A 25,403-nucleotide genomic window follows, 5' to 3' on the forward strand; every position below is an offset into this window, starting at 1 on the left:
TGACAGCAGCAAAACATTAAAATGTTTGCAGACAAATCAACACAAATATAGTGCTGCTCCAAAACTCTGAACTGCTGGGCTGCAGCAGGAGCTGGGGACAGATCTTGGAACCTTCCTGAGTTAAATGGGATTAAGTGTATGAATAAGGACTCCTTACAGCGTAAAGGTTTCAGGATCAAATCTTTGGCTCCTGCTGGCAGGTTTCTGCAATCTCCCAAGAAGATAGTAAGGGAAGGAGAGAACCTAAGCAGACCTAGGGGGAGATGAACTCATCTTGTGCTAGTGCAGAGAAGCTGAGAGATGGTAGTCACTGATAAAACTGACAAGTTTCAGAGAGGTAGTCATGTTAGTCTGTATCAGCAAACACAACGAGGAGTCCTTGTGGCACCTTAGAGACTAACAAATTTATTTGGGCATAAGCTTTCGTGGGCTATAACCCACTTCATCAGATGCATGGAGTGGAAAATACATGAGGCAGGTATAAAAATACAGCACATGAAAAGATGAGCGTTGCCTTACCAAGTTGGAGGTCAGTGCTAACGAGGCCAATTCAATCAGGGTGGAAGTGGCCCATTCTCAACAGATGACAAGAAGGGAAAATTATTTTTGTAATGACCCAGCCATTCCCAGGCTTTATTCATGCCTAATTTGATGGTGTCAAGTTTGCAAATTAACTCAAGTTCTGCAGTTTCTCTTTGAAGTCTGGTTTTGAACTTTTTTTGTTGAAGAATGGCCACTTTTAAATCTGTTATTGAGTGTCCAGGAAGATTGAAGTACTCTCCTACTGGTTTTTGAATGTTACAATTCTTGATGTCTGATTTGTGACCATTTATTCTTTTGCATAGAGACTGTCTGGTTTGTCCAAGGTACATGGTAGATGTGCAGGTGAACGAGTCCCTGATGGTGTGGCTGATGTGGTTAGGTCCTATGATGGTGTCCCTTGAATAGATTTGCGGACAGTATTTTCCACTCCATGCACCTGATGAAGTGGGTTATAGCCCACGAAAGCTTATGCCCAAATAAATGTGTTAGACTCTAAGGTACCACAAGGACTCCTCATTGTTTTTGCTGATATGTGTGTGATTTCAGGCACCTAATCTGAAACGTATGTCTGAAATTATTTGTAAAATACACAGTAATAACTATCATAATGAATAACCCCTTCTCCCCTAGCCCCTCCTGCACCCCCTTCTCTCTTAACCCCTGCACTCCCCTCCTGTGCCTCTTCTCCCCCAAACCCTTCTGCACCCCTTCTCCCTTAACCCCTCCTGTGCCCCTTCTCCCCTAGTCCCCTGGACCCCCTCCTGTGCCCCTTCTCCCCAGTCTCCTGCACTCCCCTCCTGTGCCCCTACTCCCCAGTCCCCTGTACTCCCCTCCTGTGCCCCTTCTCTCCAGTCCCCTGCACTCCCCTCCTGTGCCCCTTCTCCCCAGTCCCCTGCACCCCCTCCAGCGCTAGGTGCTCCTTGTGTCCAGATCACTTCCCCCATGTGGGCTTCATAAGGGGAGGGCAGGACAGCAGCTTCTGATGCTATACAGCCCCGGTGGGAAAAGTGATCTGGACGCACAGAGCGTCTGGTGTTGCTGCTCATCCCCCCCTCCCAGCCCAGAGGAACATTCGGGGGGGAGGGAGCCCAGCAGCAACACCAAGCGCTCCATGTGTCACCACTCACCCCCGAACACATTCCTCCATGGGGAGAAGCAGGAAGAAATCTGGGCACCCCCCACGCATTGCCTCTGTGAATTTGGGGGGGGGGGCAATGCTCCTGTGCCTCCTGAAAGTTCACCCATGTGCAGGACTCCCTGCTGTCACTCGCTGTTCCGGGTGTTACCCTTCCCACCAGCAGCACACACCTCTGCACTGCGCATGGCGCTCCCTGACCACGGCACCTGGGCGGTCACCCACCCCGAAGGCCAGCCCTGCTGACCTTTACCACCTTAGTCGAAACCATGAGGCAATGTAAGGGCACATGCACGGACCCACGGACATTACTACTTTGAAAAGCTCTGGCTGTGGGCACTTCGCTTGCACCTTACCCTCAGTGGAATACAGAAAGGGACCACGCATCTCGAAGAACCTCCAGTTCCAGGTAAGTAACCTCCGCTTTCAGATTGAAGCTTTTTTTGTAAAGAAAATGTTTGAAGAAAAATACTTTCTTTCTTAAAAACATGTTTGAATTCCAAAAGAAAAGTTAGTTATTAAATTTGTGTGCATTTAATTACATTTTGTTCCTGAAATTTGTTTCCCAGGTACAGATGTGAAGGATGCCCAGGTTATAAGTGTTTCCACAGGGACAAAATGCATAAATGGAGAATACATGAGTGACCGTGGTCTTGCATTAAATGATTGCCATGCAGAAATTATATCTCGCAGGTGCCTGCTTAAATTTCTTTACACACAACTTGAGCTGTTTGTAAGGTAAGTTTAAGGAAGCTGAGATTGTGCTATGAACATCATGTGTCTATCTGATGATTACTTGAATCATAACACAAAGCTACGGAGTCCCATTGAAAAATATATCATATAAAATAGGGGAAGTTACTGACATTTTAAATTGAAAACTCTGGTCCCTGTCATAAAGTGTGAGCTTAACAAAAAAACACTCATTTAAGGAGGCATATCTATAACTATATTGAACTCTGATATTTTTATTATGGTTCAGAAATAGTGAGTTATGAATTAATCATGTTGTTCTTCAAAGTGTAAACAGATTTTAGTTATTCAACTGTTCTTTGAATTAGTGGAAATAAAATTAAAATGCCATCAAATGGACTAGCAGATGTATAATTTTGTTTCATTTACTAATGGTGTTTTATAAGTTCACTGGGCAATGTCAGGTACTCTTTATTTCTTGTTTCTAACTTCTTTTCTTTCTGTATGGTTTGTAATAACGCTTAGGTGACACATTTGATGCCATATGTTAATAATTTTAATGTATAGTAAGTTAGACTGGGCTTAATCTCCTGCATTTGTTTCTCTTCAGTTTTTGACTACAGTTCATAGAATCATAGAATCATAGAATATCAGGGTTGGAAGGGACCCCAGAAGGTCATCTAGTCCAACCCCCTGCTCAAAGCAGGACCAAGTCCCAGTTAAATCATCCTAGCCATGGCTTTGTCAAGCCTGACCTTAAAAACCTCTAAGGAAGGAGATTCTACCACCTCCCTAGGTAGCGCATTCCAGTGTTTCACCACCCTCTTAGTGAAAAAGTTTTTCCTAATATCCAATCTAAACCTCCCCCATTGCAACTTGAGACCATTACTCCTCGTTCTGTCATCTGCTACCATTGAGAACAGTCTAGAGCCATCCTCTTTGAAACCCCCTTTCAGGTAGTTGAAAGCAGCTATCAAATCCCCCCTCATTCTTCTCTTCTGCAGACTAAACAATCCCAGCTCCCTCAGCCTCTCCTCATAAGTCATGTGCTCTAGACCCCTAATCATTTTTGTTGCCCTTCGCTGTACTCTTTCCAATTTATCCACATCCTTCTTGTAGTGTGGGGCCCAAAACTGGACACAGTACTCCAGATGAGGCCTCACCAGTGTCGAATAGAGGGGAACGATCACGTCCCTCGATCTGCTCGCTATGCCCCTACTTATACATCCCAAAATGCCATTGGCCTTCTTGGCAACAAGGGCACACTGCTGACTCATATCCAGCTTCTCGTCCACTGTCACCCCTAGGTCCTTTTCCGCAGAACTGCTGCCGAGCCATTCGGTCCCTAGTCTGTAGCGGTGCATTGGATTCTTCCATCCTAAGTGCAGGACCCTGCACTTATCCTTATTGAACCTCATTAGATTTCTTTTGGCCCAATCCTCCAATTTGTCTAGGTCCTTCTGTATCCTATCCCTCCCCTCCAGCGTATCTACCACTCCTCCCAGTTTAGTATCATCCGCAAATTTGCTGAGAGTGCAATCCACACCATCCTCCAGATCATTATGAAGATATTGAACAAAACGGGCCCCAGGACCGACCCCTGGGGCACTCCACTTGACACCGGCTGCCAACTAGACATGGAGCCATTGATCACTACCCGTTGAGCCCGACAATCTAGCCAGCTTTCTACCCACCTTATAGTGCATTCATCCGGCCCATACTTCCTTAACTTGCTGACAAGAATGCTGTGGGAGACCGTGTCAAAAGCTTTGCTAAAGTCAAGAAACAATACATCCACTGCTTTCCCTTCATCCACAGAACCAGTAATCTCATCATAAAAGGCGATTAGATTAGTCAGGCATGACCTTCCCTTGGTGAATCCATGCTGACTGTTCCTGATCACTTTCCTCTCCTCTAAGTGCTTCAGGATTGATTCTTTGAGGACCTGCTCCATGATTTTTCCAGGGACTGAGGTGAGGCTGACTGGCCTGTACTTCCCAGGATCCTCCTTCTTCCCTTTTTTAAAGATGGGCACTACATTAGCCTTTTTCCAGTCATCCGGGACTTCCCCCGTTCGCCACGAGTTTTCAAAGATAATGGCCAAGGGCTCTGCAATCACAGCCGCCAATTCCTTCAGCACTCTCGGATGCAATTCGTCCGGCCCCATGGACTTGTGCACGTCCAGCTTTTCTAAATAGTCCCTAACCACCTCTATCTCTACAGAGGGCTGGCCATCTCTTCCCCGTTTTGTGATGCCCAGCACAGCAGTCTGGGAGCTGACCTTGTTAGTGAAAACAGAGGCAAAAAAAGCATTGAGTACATTAGCTTTTTCCACATCCACAAAGTTCTCGTCTTTGTTTATATTCCAGTAATAAAGAAGATCAACAAAAATCCATCTTTATCAAGTCTGAACGAGGCGGATTTAAACTGAAAGAAAATGTGCAATTTCATCTCTATATCAGCACCTCTCCATGTGGAGATGCTAGGATTTTCTCACCACATGAAGCAGCACAAGAGGGTATGATTCTAGCTATAAAGAATTGCTTAGAATATATTTGATTACAGACAAATGGTAACATTAGAAGTAAGCAGTCATTTTAATTCTGGCCTTTTGTATATGGATTTTTTGGGGGGGAAGAAAGATCTCTTCTTGAAAATCTGGACCATTTACTTTAAACTAAATATAAACAAACAAACTGGCCATTTGGGCCAGAAGCTAGAGCTGGGAAGATCCTGGGTTCAGTTAAGGATAAGCCAATAACTCACTTTGTGTCTTTATGGAACTCATTGGGTTTCCTCATTATTGCTGCCTTTTAATAATTTTTGTTGCTCTTCTCTGAACTTCCTGATTTGTTAATGAGACAAAGTGAGTGAGGTAAAATCTTTTATTGGACCATCATCTGTCAGTGAGAGAGCTGGTCCAATAATAGATATTACCTCATCCACCTTGTCTTTCTAATATCCTGGGGCCGACATGGCTAAACTACACTGATTTGTTAATTTCATTCTAGCACTGAAATGCCCAGAACTGAACTTCAGAACTAAATACTATATCTGAGATGTTCTTTCCTGAACAGCTTGGTTTAATAGAAAATGTATTTTGGAGAATATTGTATACAAGAAAGATATTTGATACTGTAGCTAAATTAAAATTAGTAATAGAAATTGGTACCAAACTTTGTGACCTTTTCCAAGATGGTTATCAGCATAAAAATATATTGCCTTCACTCATTTCATGGCCACTGCTTCTGTACAGTTGTTTCTTAATTGACTTAAAACAATTTTTGTCATTTAGATCAGGGAGACAGACATCCAAACCGTAAAGCAAGAGGACAGCTACGGACAAAAATTGAATCTGGAGAAGGGACAATTCCAGTCCGATCTACTACTACCATACAGACATGGGACGGAGTATTACAGGGAGAGAGACTGCTTACTATGTCTTGCAGTGACAAGATAGCTAGGTAAGATATTAAGTGTCTGGTTTCTCTTCCCTATTATTCTGGTTTTATTCTGAAATGGGGACCTGGTTACAGCTTGCATCCTAAAACATAGGTTGCTAGAGGGTGTACTTAATATCTGCTTTTCGCATAGCCTGAACATCTGGATGGATGGAAATTCTACATTGTCTTCAGATGTCATGTTGACAGTGTCTTGTCTGAGTCACTCATTAGTTGACCCAGGAGGTGAATGTAGAGGTTGTAGATCCAGCTTTTTGTCTAGACCCCCAGCATGAGATTAGATGCTCTGATTCTGCTCCCATTGAAGTCAGTGACAAAATTCCCATTGGCTTCAGTGGTGAGGCTCAAGCCCAAGAAGAATAGGAATCATTTATTCCAACCAAAACTTATCCCACAAGCATATTTTCTCTCTTCAAGGTGATAGAGTGCCATATAGTCTAATTTACTAAATTTGCTACTTTGTTATATCTGCACCATTTTGTATTGTTAATATCTTGAATAATATTATTATTAAAACATGTAGTTTTCATCAGACATAATATGGTATTGGCAAAATATAAAATTAATTAGTATGTTGTGTAAATCATACTTCTATACAACTTTTATCAAAATATAGACTATTCCAATGTGTTGTAGATATATGTCTATATACTTCATATGTAAATGTACAATATCACTTTAAATGGCAAAACATCGTTAGTTAAGAACCTATTACTTGGTTGATACAGTTAAATGTGACCTTTTTAAAAAAAATTAATGACTGGAAAACTTTTTAATAAAAGTAGTGTTTTCATTTGTGAAAATGTGACACTGATTTATTTTTATTTTTTTCATTATTGTGCTCTTTCATTAGTTAAAGACTTTGTTAGAAGGTAAACAAACAAGCTCAACCAACCCATTGCCCCCCAAATTAAACAGTTGTATCCTCTGAAAAGTGTAGCAACCTCAGGGAAATTTCAGGAAAATGACAAGCTAGCTTTTCAAATCAGCTCTACATTTTCATAGTACCCCATAGGGTCCCACAAATCACACAAAAGAAATGGCAACTTTTCTTAGTTGAGGATATTGTGTATGTATGTCCTTTTATTTTTTTTAATAAAAAATAGTTTATGCATTTTATCAAACCAGGATTAATTGATTAAAATATTGTTAAATACATTTGTAAAATACAAAGTGGGTTGAACCTATTCACTGTGCTGTATAAGCATTGTATGAGAATTAAAACCAGAGAGAGAGGTCTACTTGCTTGATTCTCCATTCTCTGTTCTTGTGGGAGAACTATCAGGGTTCCTATAGTGTGTGAGAAAAGTATGCTTTTATATGTTAAACTTCTATGAATAAGTCAGGACCTATTGGGAGATCGCAAAAGCTCCATTTTGAAAATGTTACTCTACTTACAAACCTTCATTCCATACTGGTTCCAGAATATCCACTGATTAAAATACAGTTACACACTAAAAATTCGCAAAAAGAAAGGGAGTACTTGTGGCACCTTAGAGACTAACAAATTTATTTGACCATAAGCTTTCGTGAGCATTCTATAAGAATGACATGTGCATTCCTTATTTATTCTTTACAATGACTGGCCAAGCAAATTTCCTAGCTTACAATTCAAGGTGACATACCTAACTGCCAACTCTGTAAACTGCATCTGAGACATGAAAACTGTATTGTATTCATCATGAGTTAAAAAAAAACAGATTATTCAGCCAGAATTCATTTGACTATTTTGTTGATTCTGTGTGACGCAAAACAGAATCCAGGTCAGTCTCTCATAGCTAGTTTGCAAAAAGAAAAGGAGTACTTATGGCACCTTAGAGACTAACAAATTTATTTGAGCATAAGCTTTCGTGAGCTACAGCTCACTTCATCGGATGCATCCGATGAATAAATAAATAAATTTGTTAGTCTCTAAGGTGCCACAAGTCCTCCTTTTCTTTTTGCGAATACAGACTAACATGGCTGCTACTCTGAAACCTGTCATAGCTAGTTGTAATTCATGGGGGTAACCAGAGTAAAAATTTGAGTGTCACTAAAGAAAGCAGATGAGACACATAGAGGGGATGCTGTATGAGGAGTAAGGAGGCCCAGTGTTTACATGTATAGTCATGTTCTGCCAATTTCACTTTTAATGGGTTTATTACTATGCAATTTCCAGTATTCAGTACCATACCATTACTAACCAATTTCAGATGCCATTGGGTTTTTATTGGGATTTTACAAAAGATATGACACCATTTGCATTATTGAAATAATTTAATGCATAAAAACTGTCCAGTAATGATACAAAAATAACATTGTGTTCAAACGTTTTGTATTTTGGTAAAGATAAAGTTTACTTGCATAATAAATCCTCTAGTCTGGCAAAGACTATTGAGATAACTCTGCCCATAAAAGGTCATACAGGCAACTCACTGATTAAACTTTCTGGCTCCTGAACAGCTTCCTCTATATATTCTAAGCTAAGCTACAGTGTCACAGCCCTGTCCTCTGTCTCTGGTCCCTCAGTAGCAGCTTGCTGCTGGGCTGGCTCAGCTATGAGCCTGTTAAGAATGCTGCAGTCCTCTAGGAAGTGCCACTATTCATTCATGCTTTTATCCTCTCCATTCTTGTCTTCTCTCCGGTCTTCACAATGAAGAATCTGGAGTGGTCAGTGCTGCAAACTCAATGCAGATCATTGACCATCTTCTAGGATGGTGGGGAGCTAGGCTCACCACTCATCAAAATTAGCTCACCTCACTTACACCTGCCCAAGTCTCTCAAGCTGCAGATATTCCATTCCCAAACTCGATAACTCTTTGCTCCATACAGATATCCTCCCAAGGAGATCTGAACATCCAAAGACTCTTTTGTATTTGAATGCTTCTCACAAGATCATATTGTTCTATATCAATCCTCTGTCATCCTACATCAGTAGATTAAGAGACAAACAGCATGATGATGCCCACTACTGTGAATCAAAGAGTTGTGAAGCTCTGCCCTTGATCACTTAGCCTCAGCCAGAACATCCTCTAACCAATGTTGTTTGCCTTTCCTCCTGAGTCTCCTATTCTTTCCTTTCCACTGCCTCTTTCACTCTATTTCCCTGTTGCAGGGTCACTAAAGAAGAAAAGGAGGCAAGAAATCTTGAGAACTCTCCTTCAGGCTGGAAGGAGAGGGTGAAAGAGCAGAGCTCCGACCCAAGACACTCAACTTTAATGCTACCCTGTAGTGACACCATGATAGGAAAAGATATGAAAAAACTGAGTCTTTAAAAATCAGGTTAATGTAGTCTGGGATCTCAGTCACTACAATGGATTGATCGTAATCATGTGGTTATTGCATGGTGCACTGTACTGCAGTGTTAAGGTTGCTTGGGTGCCTTCGCTGTGCATTTCCATACAGTAACACGTTTACATTTCTTTTAAGTGAAACCTTAACACTGAATTTCCTGGGTTTGTGATACTTCTTTTGGGATAACTAAAACATTCCGGTAGTGTTTTTTACCCTTACAATACAGATATATACATTGCACCTTAACTGCATATTCATGTAGGTTTTTTGTCTGCAAATATCAACTTATAGGTTCTAATAGGACTTTACAGATACTGATGAGACAGGCCTCACGATCTGACTGAAACGGAAGTATTTCAGAGTAGCAGCCGTGTTAGTCTGTATTCGCAAAAAGAAAAGGAGGACTTGTGGCACCTTAGAGACTAACAAATATATTAGAGCATAAGCTTTCGTGAGCTATAGCTCACTTCATCGGATGCATTTGGTGGAAAAAACAGAGGGGAGATTGTGTACACACACTGTGTGTGTATATCAATCTCCCCTCTGTTTTTTCCACCAAAAGCATCCGATGAAGTGAGCTGTAGCTCACGAAAGCTTATGCTCTAATATATTTGTTAGTATCTAAGGTGCCACAAGTACTCCTTTTCTTTTAGGGAAGTATTTGTGTCTTTCTTTTGATGATGGCGAGAGTTAAGCACTGAGAGGTGGAGTAAGTTCAGGACCTATTTCTCTTGTAACTTCCCTGTTGCCCACATGGCACTCCTTCTATTCCCTGGAGGAACCCTTGTTTTTACACTAACAGTTTGTCTCTCTGGACTGGTGGGATTCTCCATCCACCCTTTCTTTCTGCCTTCTCTTCATCCCTCATTTCTGTATTCCCCACCAATATGAGACTCTTGGAATGGGCTGATGCAGTGAACAGATAGCCAGCCCAGAGTCACTGGTCCATGGAGCAATGCAGGTTGAGTATCAGTCTTCTCAAGCTACACCTTTCATGTTGCTCTTCTGCCGTCGGAGCCCCTGGTACTTGAATTATTATATCCTGTTCCACTGTGACAGTCTACCTGTGATGACTTCTGTCACCTGCCAGGCTAATTATCGGGGTACCCCTCTTTTCACACGTTATATTTCTGGGAATTTTTCTCCTTGATCCCCCTATATCTGGATGGCTGCAAGAATGTCTTTGCATACTCTCTGCTCTCAGGATACCTCCAGCAGCCACAGGGTCTTGTAGTCTCACAGTAAGGAAGGCCTGCCTTTTGAAGTTACTGCATGTGATGTCTGCAGTCTAGGTTTTAATCCACTGCCATAGGATAGAAGAAAATAGATACTTATGGCAAGGGGATATTACTTCCTATTAATTCTGTTTGTCATCTTCTTCTCTCCCATTCTGCATCCCACCCTCCTACCCTGTCAGAGGTTGGTGCCATTGCTTGTTTGTGAATTATTTGTCTCAGTACCTGTTCTTAGTCTGCAGGTCTCTTTAACAGGAGTGATGGGGACTGGCTGAGGCCTATATAATCAGGAGTAGGGGGCTCACAACACTTTACCTCCTTGCTTCCCAGTTGGTGGCACCATAAGGCTTAGAGGTATCTATCACAAACAGAATTACTAGTAAATAATTTTTAGGCTCTTTCCCTTATGATAGAATCATAGAAGATTAGGATTGGAAGAGACCTCAGGAGGTCATCCAGTCCAAACACCAACTAAATCATCCCAGCCAGGGCTTTGTCAAGCCAGGCCTCTAAGGATGGAGATTCCACCACCTCCCTAGGTAATCCATTCCAGTGCTTCACCACCCTCCTACTGAAATAGTGTTTCCTAATATCCAACCTAGACCTCCCCCACTGCAACTTGAGACCATTGCTCCTTGCTCTGTCATCTGCCACCACGGAGAACAGCCAAGCTCCATCCTCTCTGGAATCCCCCTTCAGGTAGTTGTACGATATGATCAAATCCCCCCTCACTCTTCTGCAGACCAAACAAGCCGAGTTCCCTCAGCCTCTCCTCATAAGTCATGTGCCCCAGCCCCCTGATCATTTGTGTTGCCCTCCACTGGACTCTCTCCAATTTGTCTACATCCTTTCTGTAGTGGGGGGACCAAAACTGGACACAGTACTCCAGATGTGGCCTCACCAGTGCCGAATAGAGCGGAATAATCACTTCCCTCGATCTGCTGGCAGCGCTCCTACTAATGCAACCCAATATGCCATTAGCCTTCTTGGCAACCATGGCACACTGTTGACTCATATCCAGCTTCTCATCCACTGTAATCCCCAGGTCCTTTTCTGCGGAACTGCCACTTAGCCAGTTGGTCCCCAGCCTGTAGCAGTGCCTGGGATTCTTCCATCCTAAGTGCAGGACTCTGCACTTGTCCTCGTTGAACCTCATCAGATTTCTTTTGGCCCAATCCTCCAATTTGTCTAGGTCACTCTGGACCCTATACCTACCCTTCAGCGTATCTATCTCTCCCCCCAGCTTAGTGTCGTCTGTGAACTTGCTGAGGGTGCAATCCATCCCATCATCCAGATCATTAATGAAGATGTTGAACATAACCAGCCCCAGGACCTGGGACACCGCTTAATACCGTCTAGACATCGAACCATTGATCACTGCCTGTTGAGCCCGACGATCTAGCCAGCTTTCTATCTACCTTATAGTCCATTCATCCAATCCATACTTCTTTAACTTGCTGGCAAGAATACTGTGGGAGACGGTATCAAAAGCTTTGCTAAAGTCAAGATATAACACATCCATTGCTTTCCCCATATCCACAGAACCAGTTATCTCATCATAGAAGGCAATCAGGTTGGTCAGGCATGACTTGCCCTTGGTGAATCCATGTTGACTGTTGCTGATCACCTTCCTCTCCTCCAAGTGCTTCAAAAGATTTATCACATTTATAGATCACCTTTGTTGATCTCACAAATGATATGAATAAGAATAACTTTGGGCATAAAAGTGGAAAATACCACTTTTTGTCAAGTTTTTCATTCCATGGTAAATATAATTTTATTGTTCAACCAGTGCTGTTTTGGCATTAGACTGAGGTCCTGTAAACAATGAATGCCTGAGATAAACTCTGATACTGCGCATTCTAAAGGATATGCATTTTAATTGCGTAAAGCAGTTCCTTGTGTACTTCTATTACTGTAGAAATAACAGGATGTTAGGAAGAGAGTTGTGAACATTATACTTTGTCATCAGCTACAGTTACGCGCCCTCATTCCTGTTGTTGCTCCAGAGTAATATAAATAACAAGTGTACTATATAATCAGTTTTTAAAAATTGCAGCATAAATTCCCATCCTCTTATTACAGCAAGAAGTACATTGGCAGAGTCTGTGCTCATGTATTGATGCAGAATTAGACATATATTTATCTCTCTCATCTGTTCAGAGATGAAATCGGTTTAAATAAATACATTCAGAAATGTCAAGCGCTTGCAGCCCACTTGGCTATGAGCATATATTAGTTTGAGGCGGAAATTTGACAGCATAGCAGGGAAACCACGATTCTCCTTATTTGAAAGATTCTGATGTGAACCTGTGGTTTCCCTTCTCTCATATTAAATGTGAAAAAACTGAAAATAGAAAAAATCAAGAAGTACAAACGTGTGTGTAATGCTGAGGCAATGTTAGTAGCACAGATAAAAGGTGCATTCTGAATAAAGGGTAAAGGAATGTATATGGTAATTCTGCAAAATTCATGCCATAGAGAGAAAATCCTTCAAACTGAGTAAATATTAGAATTTTTAAACAATTAATTTGTAACATCAGTGATACAACAGCAGTTGTATATTTCTGTATATATATTAACTGCTTGTCTGATTGAATCCTTGAAACAACTGCATTGACAGCAACAGTCAGCTGGTAGGAGTTTAATTATATATTAAATGAAGTAGAGATTTGTACTGGAAATTGTTGGCCTTTGGGCTGAGAAAATGACTGACACATAGAAGGGTTTTTTCAAAGGCAGTGAGATGGGCACTCTATAGCAGGAAAGAGCCAGCACTCTCTTTTGCACACCTTGAACATGAGACTGATTTCCAGAGGGTATGGAGGGATCTCAGAAGCAGGACAAATATGAACCCTGTGGCCGCACCACCGCTAGTCCAGCTGGAAAACCCAGTCCAGAGAGTTTCATGAGCCATCTAGTACCCCTAGATATAGCACTGTGCCCTTGGGCCAGATCTTGTGTCTTCCGTATTGCAATATGTAATATTGAAACACTAATCAATTATTATAAACCTATTATTATAAACGTATTCTTAAGCCAGGTGGGAGAGGGGTAGGTTTGTGTTTGGTTTGTAAATCAGGTGCAAGGCCACCTATATTTGGTTTGGAGGCAGCCACTTTCTCTTAATATTTTATACATTGATTTGAAGAGAACACTTTTCATAGACCCCATAATACTGCAGGGACATGATGCATCCTGTGAGGTTACTAAACTCTGTGGCTAAATTTTGCTCTCCCACCTTTGTAACCTCATTGTTTGCAGTGAAGATGTTGGTAGATGGATGTAGATGAGGGGAGAATTTTGGCCTGTTAACTTCAAAAAAATTTTGGAGGTTGCACAACACCCTACTGGGCCCTAAATGTATATGTCCATGAAACAACATTGAGAAGATGTTCGTGACCCTTTTAAAAAATAATACTATAGTATACTTAGAAAATGAGAAAATGTTAATACGCGAGGTCATGTTTGTGCTAATGAGAGTGAAAACAAATAGTATTAACTTCAAAAGCAAGTATAACGTGGAAATCGGCTGTAAAAACGTTCCCTACGTAGCCCTGTCATTGTGTCTTGGTTATGACCTACAGTATTTCCATTCAAGTCCCATGTTTTTCTCAAATAGAAAAACAGCCAGGCATGCCTGAATCATAGAAAATTGCTCAATTATTTTGTGGTATTGAAAAGTATCCACAAGTGATTCTGATGGGGCTAGTATGATCATTTTTAGTTGTGATCAAAATCAAATTTGAATCTAGTTTTCTAGGCACAAACATATTTAAGAGATTTAGTTTTGCTTTAATCAATATAATTTTTAAACCAGCACAGATGTTAGTTTTCATCTTCTGCACTGAGTAGGGTCCCCGAATTCTGTAGTTGAAAAACTATAGATACTTAACAAAGGCAGGGAGAAAGGCGGCATGGGGAAGGTTTTGGTTAGGGTCACAGAGGTGTGCACAGGAAGGTTTGGGTTAGGATCACACTATGCATTCTGGTCTTCCTGGGTAGTATTTTTGAAATTTAAATGTAATAGGCTGGGCTTGTGGAAGCTGTTCTTAATTTGAGTGCACATAGATTACAGGTGCCATTATAAGACTGAAATTTACATCGTTTGCCCTTGAATTCATTCCAGTTTTTTATTAAATAGTGCTACCTCTGTATTTGCAGTAGTCCATATGCTTCCTCATACTTGGTATAAGGAATACTGCAAATATTGAGGCAACACCTTGGCAATTGGAATATTGGTAAGGAGAACCATTGTGAGGTATTTGGTCATCTAAATATCTGCTTGTGCCAGCAAAATTCTAATTCTGGTAAAGTCTGGAAATGTTCTCAGTGGATCTGATTCTAAAATTGTGACTGACTTCTCACATATAAAGATGATCATTAATGTAGTCTTTTATATATAATGTGTATGTAAAGTGTTATTCTGTTGTAAACCTTGTTTAGCTTTAAAACTAATGAAATAGATTTGAAATAATTTTCTCCTTTATTTTTATTTTCCAATATTTGGCTGGCAAATATAATGTAAAAATAATATAAAATATGCCTTAATCTTTCCCTTACACATTTTGCATTACTGCAAAATGCTACTTGCTCTCCCAGTAACTTGGGACAAACATTTTTAATGACAGGTGAGTAAACTGGTATATGGTGTTTTCATGTTCATCCTCACTATAGTAATGGCATGCAAGTAGATTGTTGCCTTGAGCGTTTTTTAATACTGTTACAAGGTTCTTACGCAGGGTTATAAGTTTAGGATTTCATTGACGCTTTTTAGTAATGTGCTCAGTTGTGTCCTGTAATCTCTGGCCTGGGCTGAGAATGTGGTGGAGCTGTGCCATCCCAGCTGGAGCTCAAAGAAGTACTGTGCCTCAAGTGTGTGCTTCCCTCTGCTGCCCCAACTGTTCCTGGCTCCTTACGAAGGGTGGCTAACGCCACAAGCCCCATGCTTAGATGAGCCCAAGAACTGCAATTGTAGCTAGTTCTTATGCAAGGGCACCAAATTGTACCTCCCCTGCTTCTTCATCCACCCGGGGGCCATTAGGGTTAAAGTTGGCAGAAGTATTTTGCAGGTGCACTGCAAGACAGAGACTGATCCAGATACCCCAGAATGGGGATTGAGGATTTTAAAGTCTTTTAAATGCTTGGCAGTCATCTAAACCCTGATGTATTTGAACAAGGGTGTAAAAGGTAGTTTACTCCTGCACATATTGGTTCCATACCAACCTGACCTACCCTGAGGATGGTCAGACCAATGCAGACAAGGCTTCCACAGTCAAAATCTGTGAAGCTGCTGAAAGGGGCAAAGACTGTGTGCGTATGAGCTCCTAAATTAGAGAATCCTTTTGCAGAGCCCATAGACACCACAGCAGTTGTGGAGTTGCAGTTATCCATTCAAAGCAGCAATAGAGAAAAGGCAACTTGTGGGTGAAGGGGACAGAATTGTCTCTTATGGGGAGGAAGAGAATCTTTGGGAAGTGTCCTGTCTCTCCTGCATCCCAACCCTAGGAAAGGGGACTTCCCCACTGACGGATCTGTTTTGAAGACATGAGTGCTCACTTCAAGCTAAGAGCTCTCATCCTGTCCTGTGTGACTGACGTTCACTCAGCTGGATAGATCTCGTCCCTCTCCCTACACTAGGATGTTTGGAGAGGCCCCACCAGCTATGGCAGTGGGGAACCAGAGTCATGGACTCTGCCTCTGAAATTGGCCCTTGGCTGCCATATCGCAGAATTGCAGCACCTGCTGATGTTCAGGATTCCAGTATGTGCTCCACAGGCATGTGTGGAACTCTGGCTGGGTACACAGCTACAACAAAGTCAGGCTCTGGGCAAGAGGGGAGACTGAAAGTCTAGTCCATTGAGATTGTCTCCTTTTGTTTCTAGTAGAGATTACTTGTTCTGTTAAAAAGAAAGTGTTTTTTTTCCTTCCCCTTAGGTGGAACGTGTTGGGTATTCAAGGATCCTTACTTAGCCTCTTTGTGGAGCCAATTTACTTCTCTAGCATCATCTTGGGGAGTTTATATCATGGGGACCATCTATCCAGAGCAGTATACCAGCGGATAGCAGAGATAGAAGATCTACCACCTCTGTATACGCTCAACAGACCTTTACTTAGTGGCAAGTATCTAATGGAGAAGGCTGTACGGTAACTGAATCTGTTCCAACAGTAACATAATTTTGCAATTCTCAAACCTTTGCAAATTATGTGCTGTGAGCAAGTTGCTTTGTGATTACAGCAAGGAAGTTATGACCCAAACCTGAAATTAAGCTATAAACAGCTAGAATTCCTATTACAGGACCCCCTTTGTGTGTTACAAGACCCTAACAGGAGTTTCTGTGAACTCTTCTATATGAGCCATTTACTGTGGCTGTATTTATCTGCTATTTTGAGAATGCAGGTCCCCCAGCAATACATTAGAAAAGATGAAAGCCTGGGTTTGGTGAAATCTCTCTTCCTTTCCCACCCACAGAATAGTGTGAGGTTTCAGTGTTTCTGCTCTTGCCATTGGAGTTATTTGTTGAGCCATCTCTATCATGCTAGCAGTGTGCCAAGATACACAAACATTTGTTTCTCAATTCCTAGATCAATAATCAACTCAAAATGGACAGAGAAAACTTCCCAGCTGCCATTGGTTGCATTTTCTTCCTGTCATCAAGCTCTGCTAGCTGCAGTATATGTTTCAGTTAGCATGGCACTCCACTTGCCTGCATGGCCCAATTACCATAATAATATCACTTCCACCTCATAGCTTGGTGCACAGACACTGCATTTGGAGCCCAACACCACATCCTTAGGATTACCTTTATATAGATTGTCATATTTCTGTTCCTCAGATCTGTTTCATAATCTCCAGCTACCGTAATTAGCTAATGTTGCAGTTGTTTGTTCCAGATATTGTTTAAGTCCATGAATATTGTTTTTTGTTTAGAATTTTGTTGAGTAGGATTAAGCGGAATGGCAGGATTTCAATTCTACATTCATCTCTATTTAAAAGGAAACTGTTAAGGTATTTTTTAAGCCTTTTAAAAATTAAGGTCTCTATTCATTACAATAATGCCATGACAAGTTTAAAAGTGAAATGTTTCCCTCACAAATGGGTGTTTCCCCAGTGCTATTCATACTGCTTTGTTTTATAGCACTTGGTTTCTAGCCTGTGTTCGTTTATTTTTCAGAAAAAGCATAATTTTTAAAGCATGTTTAACAAATTACTTGAATTTTGCATACAGCCATAAGGGATGGGAACAGGTACATCAAATTAACCACTATCCATTTAGCTACAATGAAAGTTTGTTAATAAGGGTCACATAGCTTAGGATACAGTAGAATGTCAAATGATGGACTTGCCAAAAACATTAGTATGTACTAATAACTAGTGGTTACAGCACACTAAATCCTAAACAGTCAATTGTTTTGACCATAATAACTGACAATTGTAGTTGCTGCCAGATTCCATATTTAGATTGTAGTTTTTTTGAGATGGAATGCTTGTTGTCATATTCTCTGTAGAATATTTAGTGCATTTTCAGCTCTGTATATTCCAGCTGTAAGATATTAAGGGCAATCTTCATGTATCTGACATAAAATAGTTCTATCTGTTTTAAGACTCCTATCACAACTTTATCATTATTATTCATAGATAGAAGTCTGAAATCTTCTAGGCTGTTTGAACAGCATTTTCAGAGAAATACCTTTCAGACTGGATGTGAAACCACAAAAAGAAAATGAGTTAAATAGATTCATGGATTTTCTTTTGTTTGGGGCAGCAGCAGTGTTCAGAGCCCAGCACAGTTGGATTCAGATGGTGTATCGATTTAGTCACAGATCCACTGGCTAGTCCACACCTTTCCCAATAACCTCCTCTCCGGAGGTGCAGATGAATAGGGCTGTGCAAACCTAGGCACCCCAATCCTGCCTCCCCCCTGCTCAGTTGGATGAAGGTTGCAGTTGTATTTTGGATAGCTAGAATATAGTGGTTTGTTTCAGAGGCAGAATGATCTCTTTAGTGATAGAGTTTTCTCTCCTCACTCACTCTCTGACCTACCTTTCTGGTAAACACAGTTTGTATTAACTCTCACTTAATGCTAGCAGGGATAGCTGGAGAACGCTGGAATCAAACTGAGTTGCATTGTCTGCTGTACCATTAGAAATCAGCATTGTTGTCAAAAATAAAGATCTTTCTTTATCCATAGGAGCCTGCTGTGAAAATTTAGTGAGCAGAAAGGTTAAACCTGAATGTACTGTCTCGAGTGCCTTTTCTTCAGTTGGTAGGAACAAGAGGCCCATGCAGTGGATACTGTGTCCACCACTAGGACCCCTAAAATCCTGACTGCAGATCCCAGCCTTTCAGGATGTAGGAGACGCCTGCAGAACTGTAGCACAGGGGAACATGGGCAGTCACAGAGAGTCAGCATCCAAAAACTGAGAGCAGTCAGGTTGGCTCTTCTGGTCTTCCAGTATCAGCTGAGAAAGGAGCACATTGTGGTTCAGACAACATGACCATTGTATTTATAAATCAACAAGCAGGCACAAGAAGCTCAGATTTAAATAGTAAATCAACACAGATTCTCTTGTGGGCAAAAGCTCACTTAGCCTCCATGAAGGCAATCAACATAAAAGATACACTGAACATGACAGTGGACTGACTAAGCTATCAGCAAATAGACAAATTGGAATGGCCCCTGAACCCAGTTGATATCCAGGACATTGAGCTACCCCAGGTGGACGTGTTTGCATCCAGACAAAACGTGAAGGTGAGGCACTTCTTCACTAGGGAGCACAACCACTGGCAACAGAAACTTCTTTGAGTGACTGTTCACATGATTCCATTCTTGATGTGCATGTGTTCTGTGATCTTTTGCCAGCAGCCTCCATGGGGGCCACATCTGCAACCTAGGTGCCCTCGCCCCAGCCCCCAACTGAGATCATAAGTGGAAGTGCAGTCCTAACCATCCCTCAGTTCCTTCTTACCACACATGACTGCAAGATGGAATACTGCAGTGTTCACTTTTTCTGAGCATTGTGTTATTTTTCCTTAGCTTTGTATATAATATTTACATAGTATATATACAACTATATTCATCTTTAGTAAATAAGGTTTTTGACCTAGGACTTCCCACTCTGCGCAGTGGTACTAGCATTATGGCAAAAGTCAAATCATCAGCATTTGAAACCTGGTCCTCATGTGATTCTTCTATTAGTATTAATAATGGGCACTCCTGGTGTCTGCTGTGCCTGAGAGAAGAACACATCCCAGAGCAATGTGTTGTCTATTGCTCTTTTTCCAACCACACTCAGAGAGCAAGGAAAACCTGCCCGAAGCTGTTCCTCCTAAAAAGATTAATACAAATCTCTTCAGGCACTAAAATGGGGATTCTATTCTGGGAAGCAGTGAGTCTGAAAAAGGCTTAGGTGTCATGATAGCTAATCATCTGAACATGAGCTCCCAGTGTGAAGCTGTGGCCAAAAGGACGAATACAATCCCCGAATGTCTAGGTGGGAATCTCGAGTAGGAGTAAGAGGTAAGTTCCCTCTAAGTTACGCAGTCACGCAGCAGTCTATTAAGCGCCGTGCAGGCGCTCAGGGCTGCAGTAGGGAGAGATGATTCTCCCCCAACACAGGACCTGCCGCAGCTGAGGAACAGGCAGCCCTCCCCCAGCCCAAACCCAGCCCAGCCAGACCTGCCGTGAGATGGGGAAGAGATGCCTATCCCATGGCTCCAGCCTGGCCTGGACCTGCCACAGGCGGAGAAGAGGCAGCTATCTCGCAGCCCCAACCCAGCCCAGCCTGGACCTGCCGTGGCAGAGAGAGGCTCCTCTTCCCCCCAGCCCAGGTGCTGCTGCGGAGAGAGAGAGCTGGAGTCCTCTCTCCCCACTGTAGCCCCAGGGCAGCATGCACCCCAAACCCCCCCTCATCCCTGGCCCCACCCCAGAGCCCGCAGTCAGAGCCCTCACCCGCCCACCTCAACCCTCTGCCCCTACCCTGAGCCCCTCATCCACACCCCCATCTGGAGCCCTCACACACCTGCACCCCAACCTTCTGACCCAACCCTGAGCCCCTCATCACCTGCCCTACCCCAGAACGCACCAGCCGGAGCCCTCACCCCGCACACTCCCACCCTCTGACCCAGCCCTGAGCTCTCTCCCACACTCCAAACCCCTTGGTCCCACCCCCCACCACATGAATTTTGTTATGTGCACCTATATGGAGATGATGTGTGACACATTACTTCCATATTGGTGCACGTAACAAAATTCCTTCCGCACATGCATGGGAAAAATTAGAGGAAACCCTGGTAAGGAGGTTGTTTTACCTCTGTATTTGGCTAATGGAATACCATGTCCAGTTCTGGCGTTCGCAGTTGAAGAAGGATGTTGATAAATTGAAGAGGGTTCAGAGAAGAGTCATGAGAATGATTAAAGGATTAGAAAACGTGCTTTACAGTGGTATACTCAAGGAGCTCAATCTGTTCAGTTTAACAAAGAGAAGGTGTGATGGGTTGTATCAGGCCCTGAGGCCCCCTGCTGGAGGCCTCGTTGTCCTACCACACCCCATCCCAGAAAGGAGCAGTAGAGAAGTCCTCCAGACTGCCAAGAGTGTCTGCGGGAAAAGCAGCCAATCAGAGAGGCTGCAGGGAGTATCCTTTCAGGGACCACCAAGCCCATATCAAAGGAGCTGCACTGCAGAACAGAGGGCAGTTGTTGCCTGGAGCTGGAGGAGCATAGATGGTGTTCCTGGCTGGCTGAAGGAGCCACAGAACTACAGGCAGAGCAGTTGCTGGTAGGGACCCGGTGAGCAAAGAAGGAGCCCGTCGCTGGTCTCTGGGACTTGGTAGTTGTAAGCCCTAAGGTAAGGGTGAAGAAGGGGAAGGGGCCATGAGGAAGTGGCCCAGGAAAACTGTCTTATAACCCTGAAAGGGGAACTGAATTGTTTAGTGGCCTGGCTGGAGAGCTGAGGCCAGAAAAGCCCAGAGAGTTGAAGAGTCTCCAGGGAGAAAGCTCCAGGGACACGGCCCCATAGCAGGCCCAAGGGACTATTGGACTGATTGTGAGGCAACCCCAAGGAGGGCTACAGAGACATTGCAACTGAGGGGTACTGAAAGAGTACCCTGTTGGACTGTTTACCCCAGAAGGGGGTTGAATTGTATTTTGCACAGACTGTATGTGATTCAGCCAGAGGCTGAGTTGACGAAGACTTACCGTAATTAGAGAGAGAGTGCGGACACATGCACTCGGCCAGGGGGCACTTGTGAGAAGTGAGTGCCACTGCATTACAGAAGTTTAAGGGGTAACATGATCACAATTTATAAATGCCTACATTGAAAACAAAAAATTGATAATGGGCTTTTCATCAGACAATAGAATAACAAGATTCAATGGCTGGAAGTTGAGGCTAGACAAATTCCAACTGGAAGTTGTGATCATTTTGTAACAGTGAAGGTAATTTACCATTGGAATAAATTACTGAGAGTTGTGAAGGATTCTCCATCCCTGGCAAATTTAAAATCAAGATTGGATATTTTTCCAACAGATCTGCTCTAGTTTAAACAGGAACTAATTCCAGAAAGTCCTATGGCCTGTGTTATACAGGAGGTCAGACTAGAACTCTTGGAATCTATGGGAGGTTCTACAACCAGGACTCAGCCATTGGTTCAGTCTCTCACTGTAACTGTCCTGGAGAGCTGTGATTTCATCTCGCACTACCAGGCAACAACAACTTAGAAGCCCTGTTCATCTGCCACTACATCAGCATCGATGTCTTCCAGGGACAGAAGGAAGCACTGCTCCAAAGGTGAGCCATCCCAGGCTTCTGATAAACTGAGATAAAAGGGTCATCAGACACCTGACAAGTGCCCAAAGCCTGAAGAGGCCCCTTCTGGTACCCCAGTACCAATTTCCAAGTCAGCACATACAGTACTGTGTAAATCTCTGCACAGCACTGATCCTTCAGCACCAACCCTAGCACCGAGTACCTTTTTACCCAGAAGCCCAGAAATGAGTGCCTCTGTGATAGTAGCCCTCATTCCTTTCACCTGAGTACAAACTGTTTCTGTGGTGCCTGTGACGTTATCTGATTAAAATATGGGCATGTAGATCATTGTTGCTATCACTGTTATATAATCGCAACAAATCTTATACAAAGTATGTCAAGTAAGGTGTCTATGAAAAGTTATGATTTGCTGAATATGATTATCCTATTTGTATCATTTTTATATCTGAAGTTATGAGTATTGGCTCTATACCTGAATTTCAAGTGTGTTTGTTTGCTTCTGGTAACACCTGCAAGGTATTTAGCCAGCACATTGTGAAGGAAGTAGTCAAGTTGAATGGCCCATCAAAGAACACTTAACTCACAATGGACCATGGAAGATGCCTATCTACACTTAATGGACTTTCCTGAGGATGTTCTAACTAGAGTACTCCAAACTCCATCTGGTTACCTGTAATTTTCCACAAACTAGAACAATGGGTTTCCCTTCACTTAGCAGAAGCTATAAAAGGCCCTGGAAACATCTCCATTTGGTCTCTTTCCTGCTCAAACCTCTGGACTATGATGAACTTGTACTAACAAGGGACTGAGGACCTTCCAGTGATTTGGAAGCAACCAGAGACTTAACAAGTGAACAGTTTATTTCATCACTGCTACAAGCCTGATCCAAGAACTTTGCAATTGTTGTAATTATTTGATTTCTTTAACCAATTTTAACTCTCACCTTTCTTTGTTTTTATAAATAAACCTTTAGATGTTAGATACTAAAGGATTGGCAACAGCATGATTATTGGGTAAGATCTGAGTTATATATTGACCTGGGCATGTGGCTGGTCCTCTGGGATCAGAAGAACCCTTTATTTTTAATTAAATTTGTTTTAAATAACTGCATATCATTAAGTCTAATGTCTGGGTGTTGAATCCAGGACTGGAATACCTAAGGAGGCTGCATTTCTGACTTCTTGTTAGCCAGTATGGTGAGACAGAAATTTACTTTTGTTGCTGGTTTGGTATATCTCATGGAAGAATAACCACCAGTTTGGTTGCCTGCCCTTTTTCTCCCCAGCAGCTTCTCCTGAATGTGGTATTCTCATTTGTGACCCACGGAGGCACGGTGACAGTGCGTATTACCTCGACACCAGATATCTCAGCCCTGAGATATAAGTGGTGTGAGTGACTGTCGGTGGGCCCTACACCAGAGTCACCTCTCCTTGAGAGATGGAGAGTGATGGTATCCACACCACTAGCTTTTGAGTCACTGATATGGTACTGACCTCTCCTATGCTAAGACGGGGCACACCTGACTAAACTGTCCATTCCCCTGGAGGAAACATATTCCTTTTCCCCGTCTTCTGCTGGGCATAGTAGAGACTCATCTCCTACCTGTCCACCTTCCCCTCCCGGGGTAGCTTATTGGGAGTGAGATGGGGATAGTAGGGAGCAATCCATGCAGGTAGTAGTTCATAAGAATCAATCTTCCTTGTACCCCCCCCATGTGCCCTCCACCACAATACTCATATCTGTGACCACTGCGACCTTACTGGCTGGCCTGGGGTGTGCAGCCTTTCTCCCGGAAGCTTGCAGTAAATCCACTCATGCTAACTCAATATGGGAATTCAAGATATTCCATGACATGATGAAGTGCATGGTAGAGGCCGTGGATATACCTCAGGAAGGAGTCTAACAGAAGCAACTCACACACTTGGATGTTCTACACCAGGGAGACTTGCCGTGCCCATTAACAAAGGTCTACTGGCATCTGCAAAAATATTTGGCATCCATTTTCATCCATCCCAGCCCTACTGAAAATTGCTGACAGGAGGTATCAAGTCTCTGCTAAGAGATTCAGCCTGTGTGTTCGTCAGATGAAGGTGGCTAATACTATACGCCCTCTCAAGATATGGCTATTTAAACTGGGACATGTTATCTCAGTTTATAGACAAGCTCTGAAAGGAATTTCAGGGGGAGATGAAGTCTGTCACAGCTGAGAAGTAGCTGACTATCTGCACTTCATTATAGGCTACTCTGGACATGTATGACATTGCACCATGCGCTGTGGCCACTACAAAAGCTATGAAGAGGCTGTTATGGCTCCAGTCCTCTGGGATTCCCAGGGAGGTCCAAGTAAAAATTAAGAATTTCCCCACTTCAGATAGTGAACTTTTTTACAACTGAGTGGATGAGACCCTCCACTCCTTGAAGGACTCATATGCGACTCTATGATCTTTGGGTCTTTATGTCCCAACCCCAATGAGGAAATCGTCATGCTAGCAGCTGTCCTTTAAGACAGTGCTCTCCTGTCCAATATTTAGGGCGCTACCAAATTCATGACCATGAAAAACACATCACGAATTGTGAAATCTGGTCTCGCCTCGTGAAATCCAGTCTTTTGTGTGCTTTTTACCCTATACTGTACAGATTTCATGGGGGGAGACCAGCGTTTCTCAAATTGGGGGTCCTGACCCAGAAGGGGTTACAAGTTTATTTTAGGTTTCAGAGTAGTTTATTTTAGGGGGGGTCGCGGTATTGCCACCCTTATTTCTGCACTGACTTCAGAGCGGGGCGGCTGGAGAACGGCAGCTGTTGGCCGGGAGCCCAGCTCTGAAGGCAGCGGCTTGCCAGCAGCAGCACCAAAGTAAGCATGGCATCACTTGACAGGGGATGGATCACTAGATGATTCCCTGTTCTGTTCACTCCCTCTGGGGCACCTGGCACTGGCCACTGTCGGCAGACAGGATATTGAGCTAGATGGACCTTTGGTCTGACCCAGTATGGCCATTCTTATGTTTTTATGTTCCAATACCATACCATGCCACCTTTACTTCTGCACTGCTGCCTTCAGAGCTGGGGGGCCGGACAGTGGTGGCTGCTTACTGAGGGCCCAGTTCTGCAGGCAACAGTGCAGAAGTAAGGGTGACAATACCACACCATGCCATCCTTACATCTGCACTGCTGCTGGCAGTGGCTCTGCCTTCAGAGCTGGAGTCCCGGCCTGCAGCCGCCACTCCTTTTTGGGTCAGGACCCCTACAATTACAACACCATGAAATTTCAGATTTAAATAGCTGAAGTCATGA

At 42.9% G+C, this 25,403-nt stretch overlaps 1 protein-coding gene across 9 annotated transcripts in view; it reads left to right on the plus strand.

Moving 5' to 3' along the window:
- Positions 1 to 25,403, plus strand: part of ADARB1 (adenosine deaminase RNA specific B1) — a 277,982-nt gene that overhangs the window by 233,578 nt on the left and 19,001 nt on the right. For all 9 annotated transcript variants that reach the window (XM_038421053.2, XM_043505834.1, XM_038421051.2 and 6 more), the window contains 4 exons: positions 2,248 to 2,416; positions 4,741 to 4,889; positions 5,667 to 5,835; positions 16,278 to 16,459. In XM_038421053.2, the coding sequence (XP_038276981.1) occupies positions 2,248 to 2,416; positions 4,741 to 4,889; positions 5,667 to 5,835; positions 16,278 to 16,459 (669 nt within the window). The remainder of the gene's footprint in view (positions 1 to 2,247; positions 2,417 to 4,740; positions 4,890 to 5,666; positions 5,836 to 16,277; positions 16,460 to 25,403) is intronic.

The sequence above is a fragment of the Dermochelys coriacea genome, chromosome 11 (assembly GCF_009764565.3).
Source record: "Dermochelys coriacea isolate rDerCor1 chromosome 11, rDerCor1.pri.v4, whole genome shotgun sequence".
Taxonomy (NCBI): Eukaryota; Metazoa; Chordata; order Testudines; family Dermochelyidae; genus Dermochelys; species Dermochelys coriacea.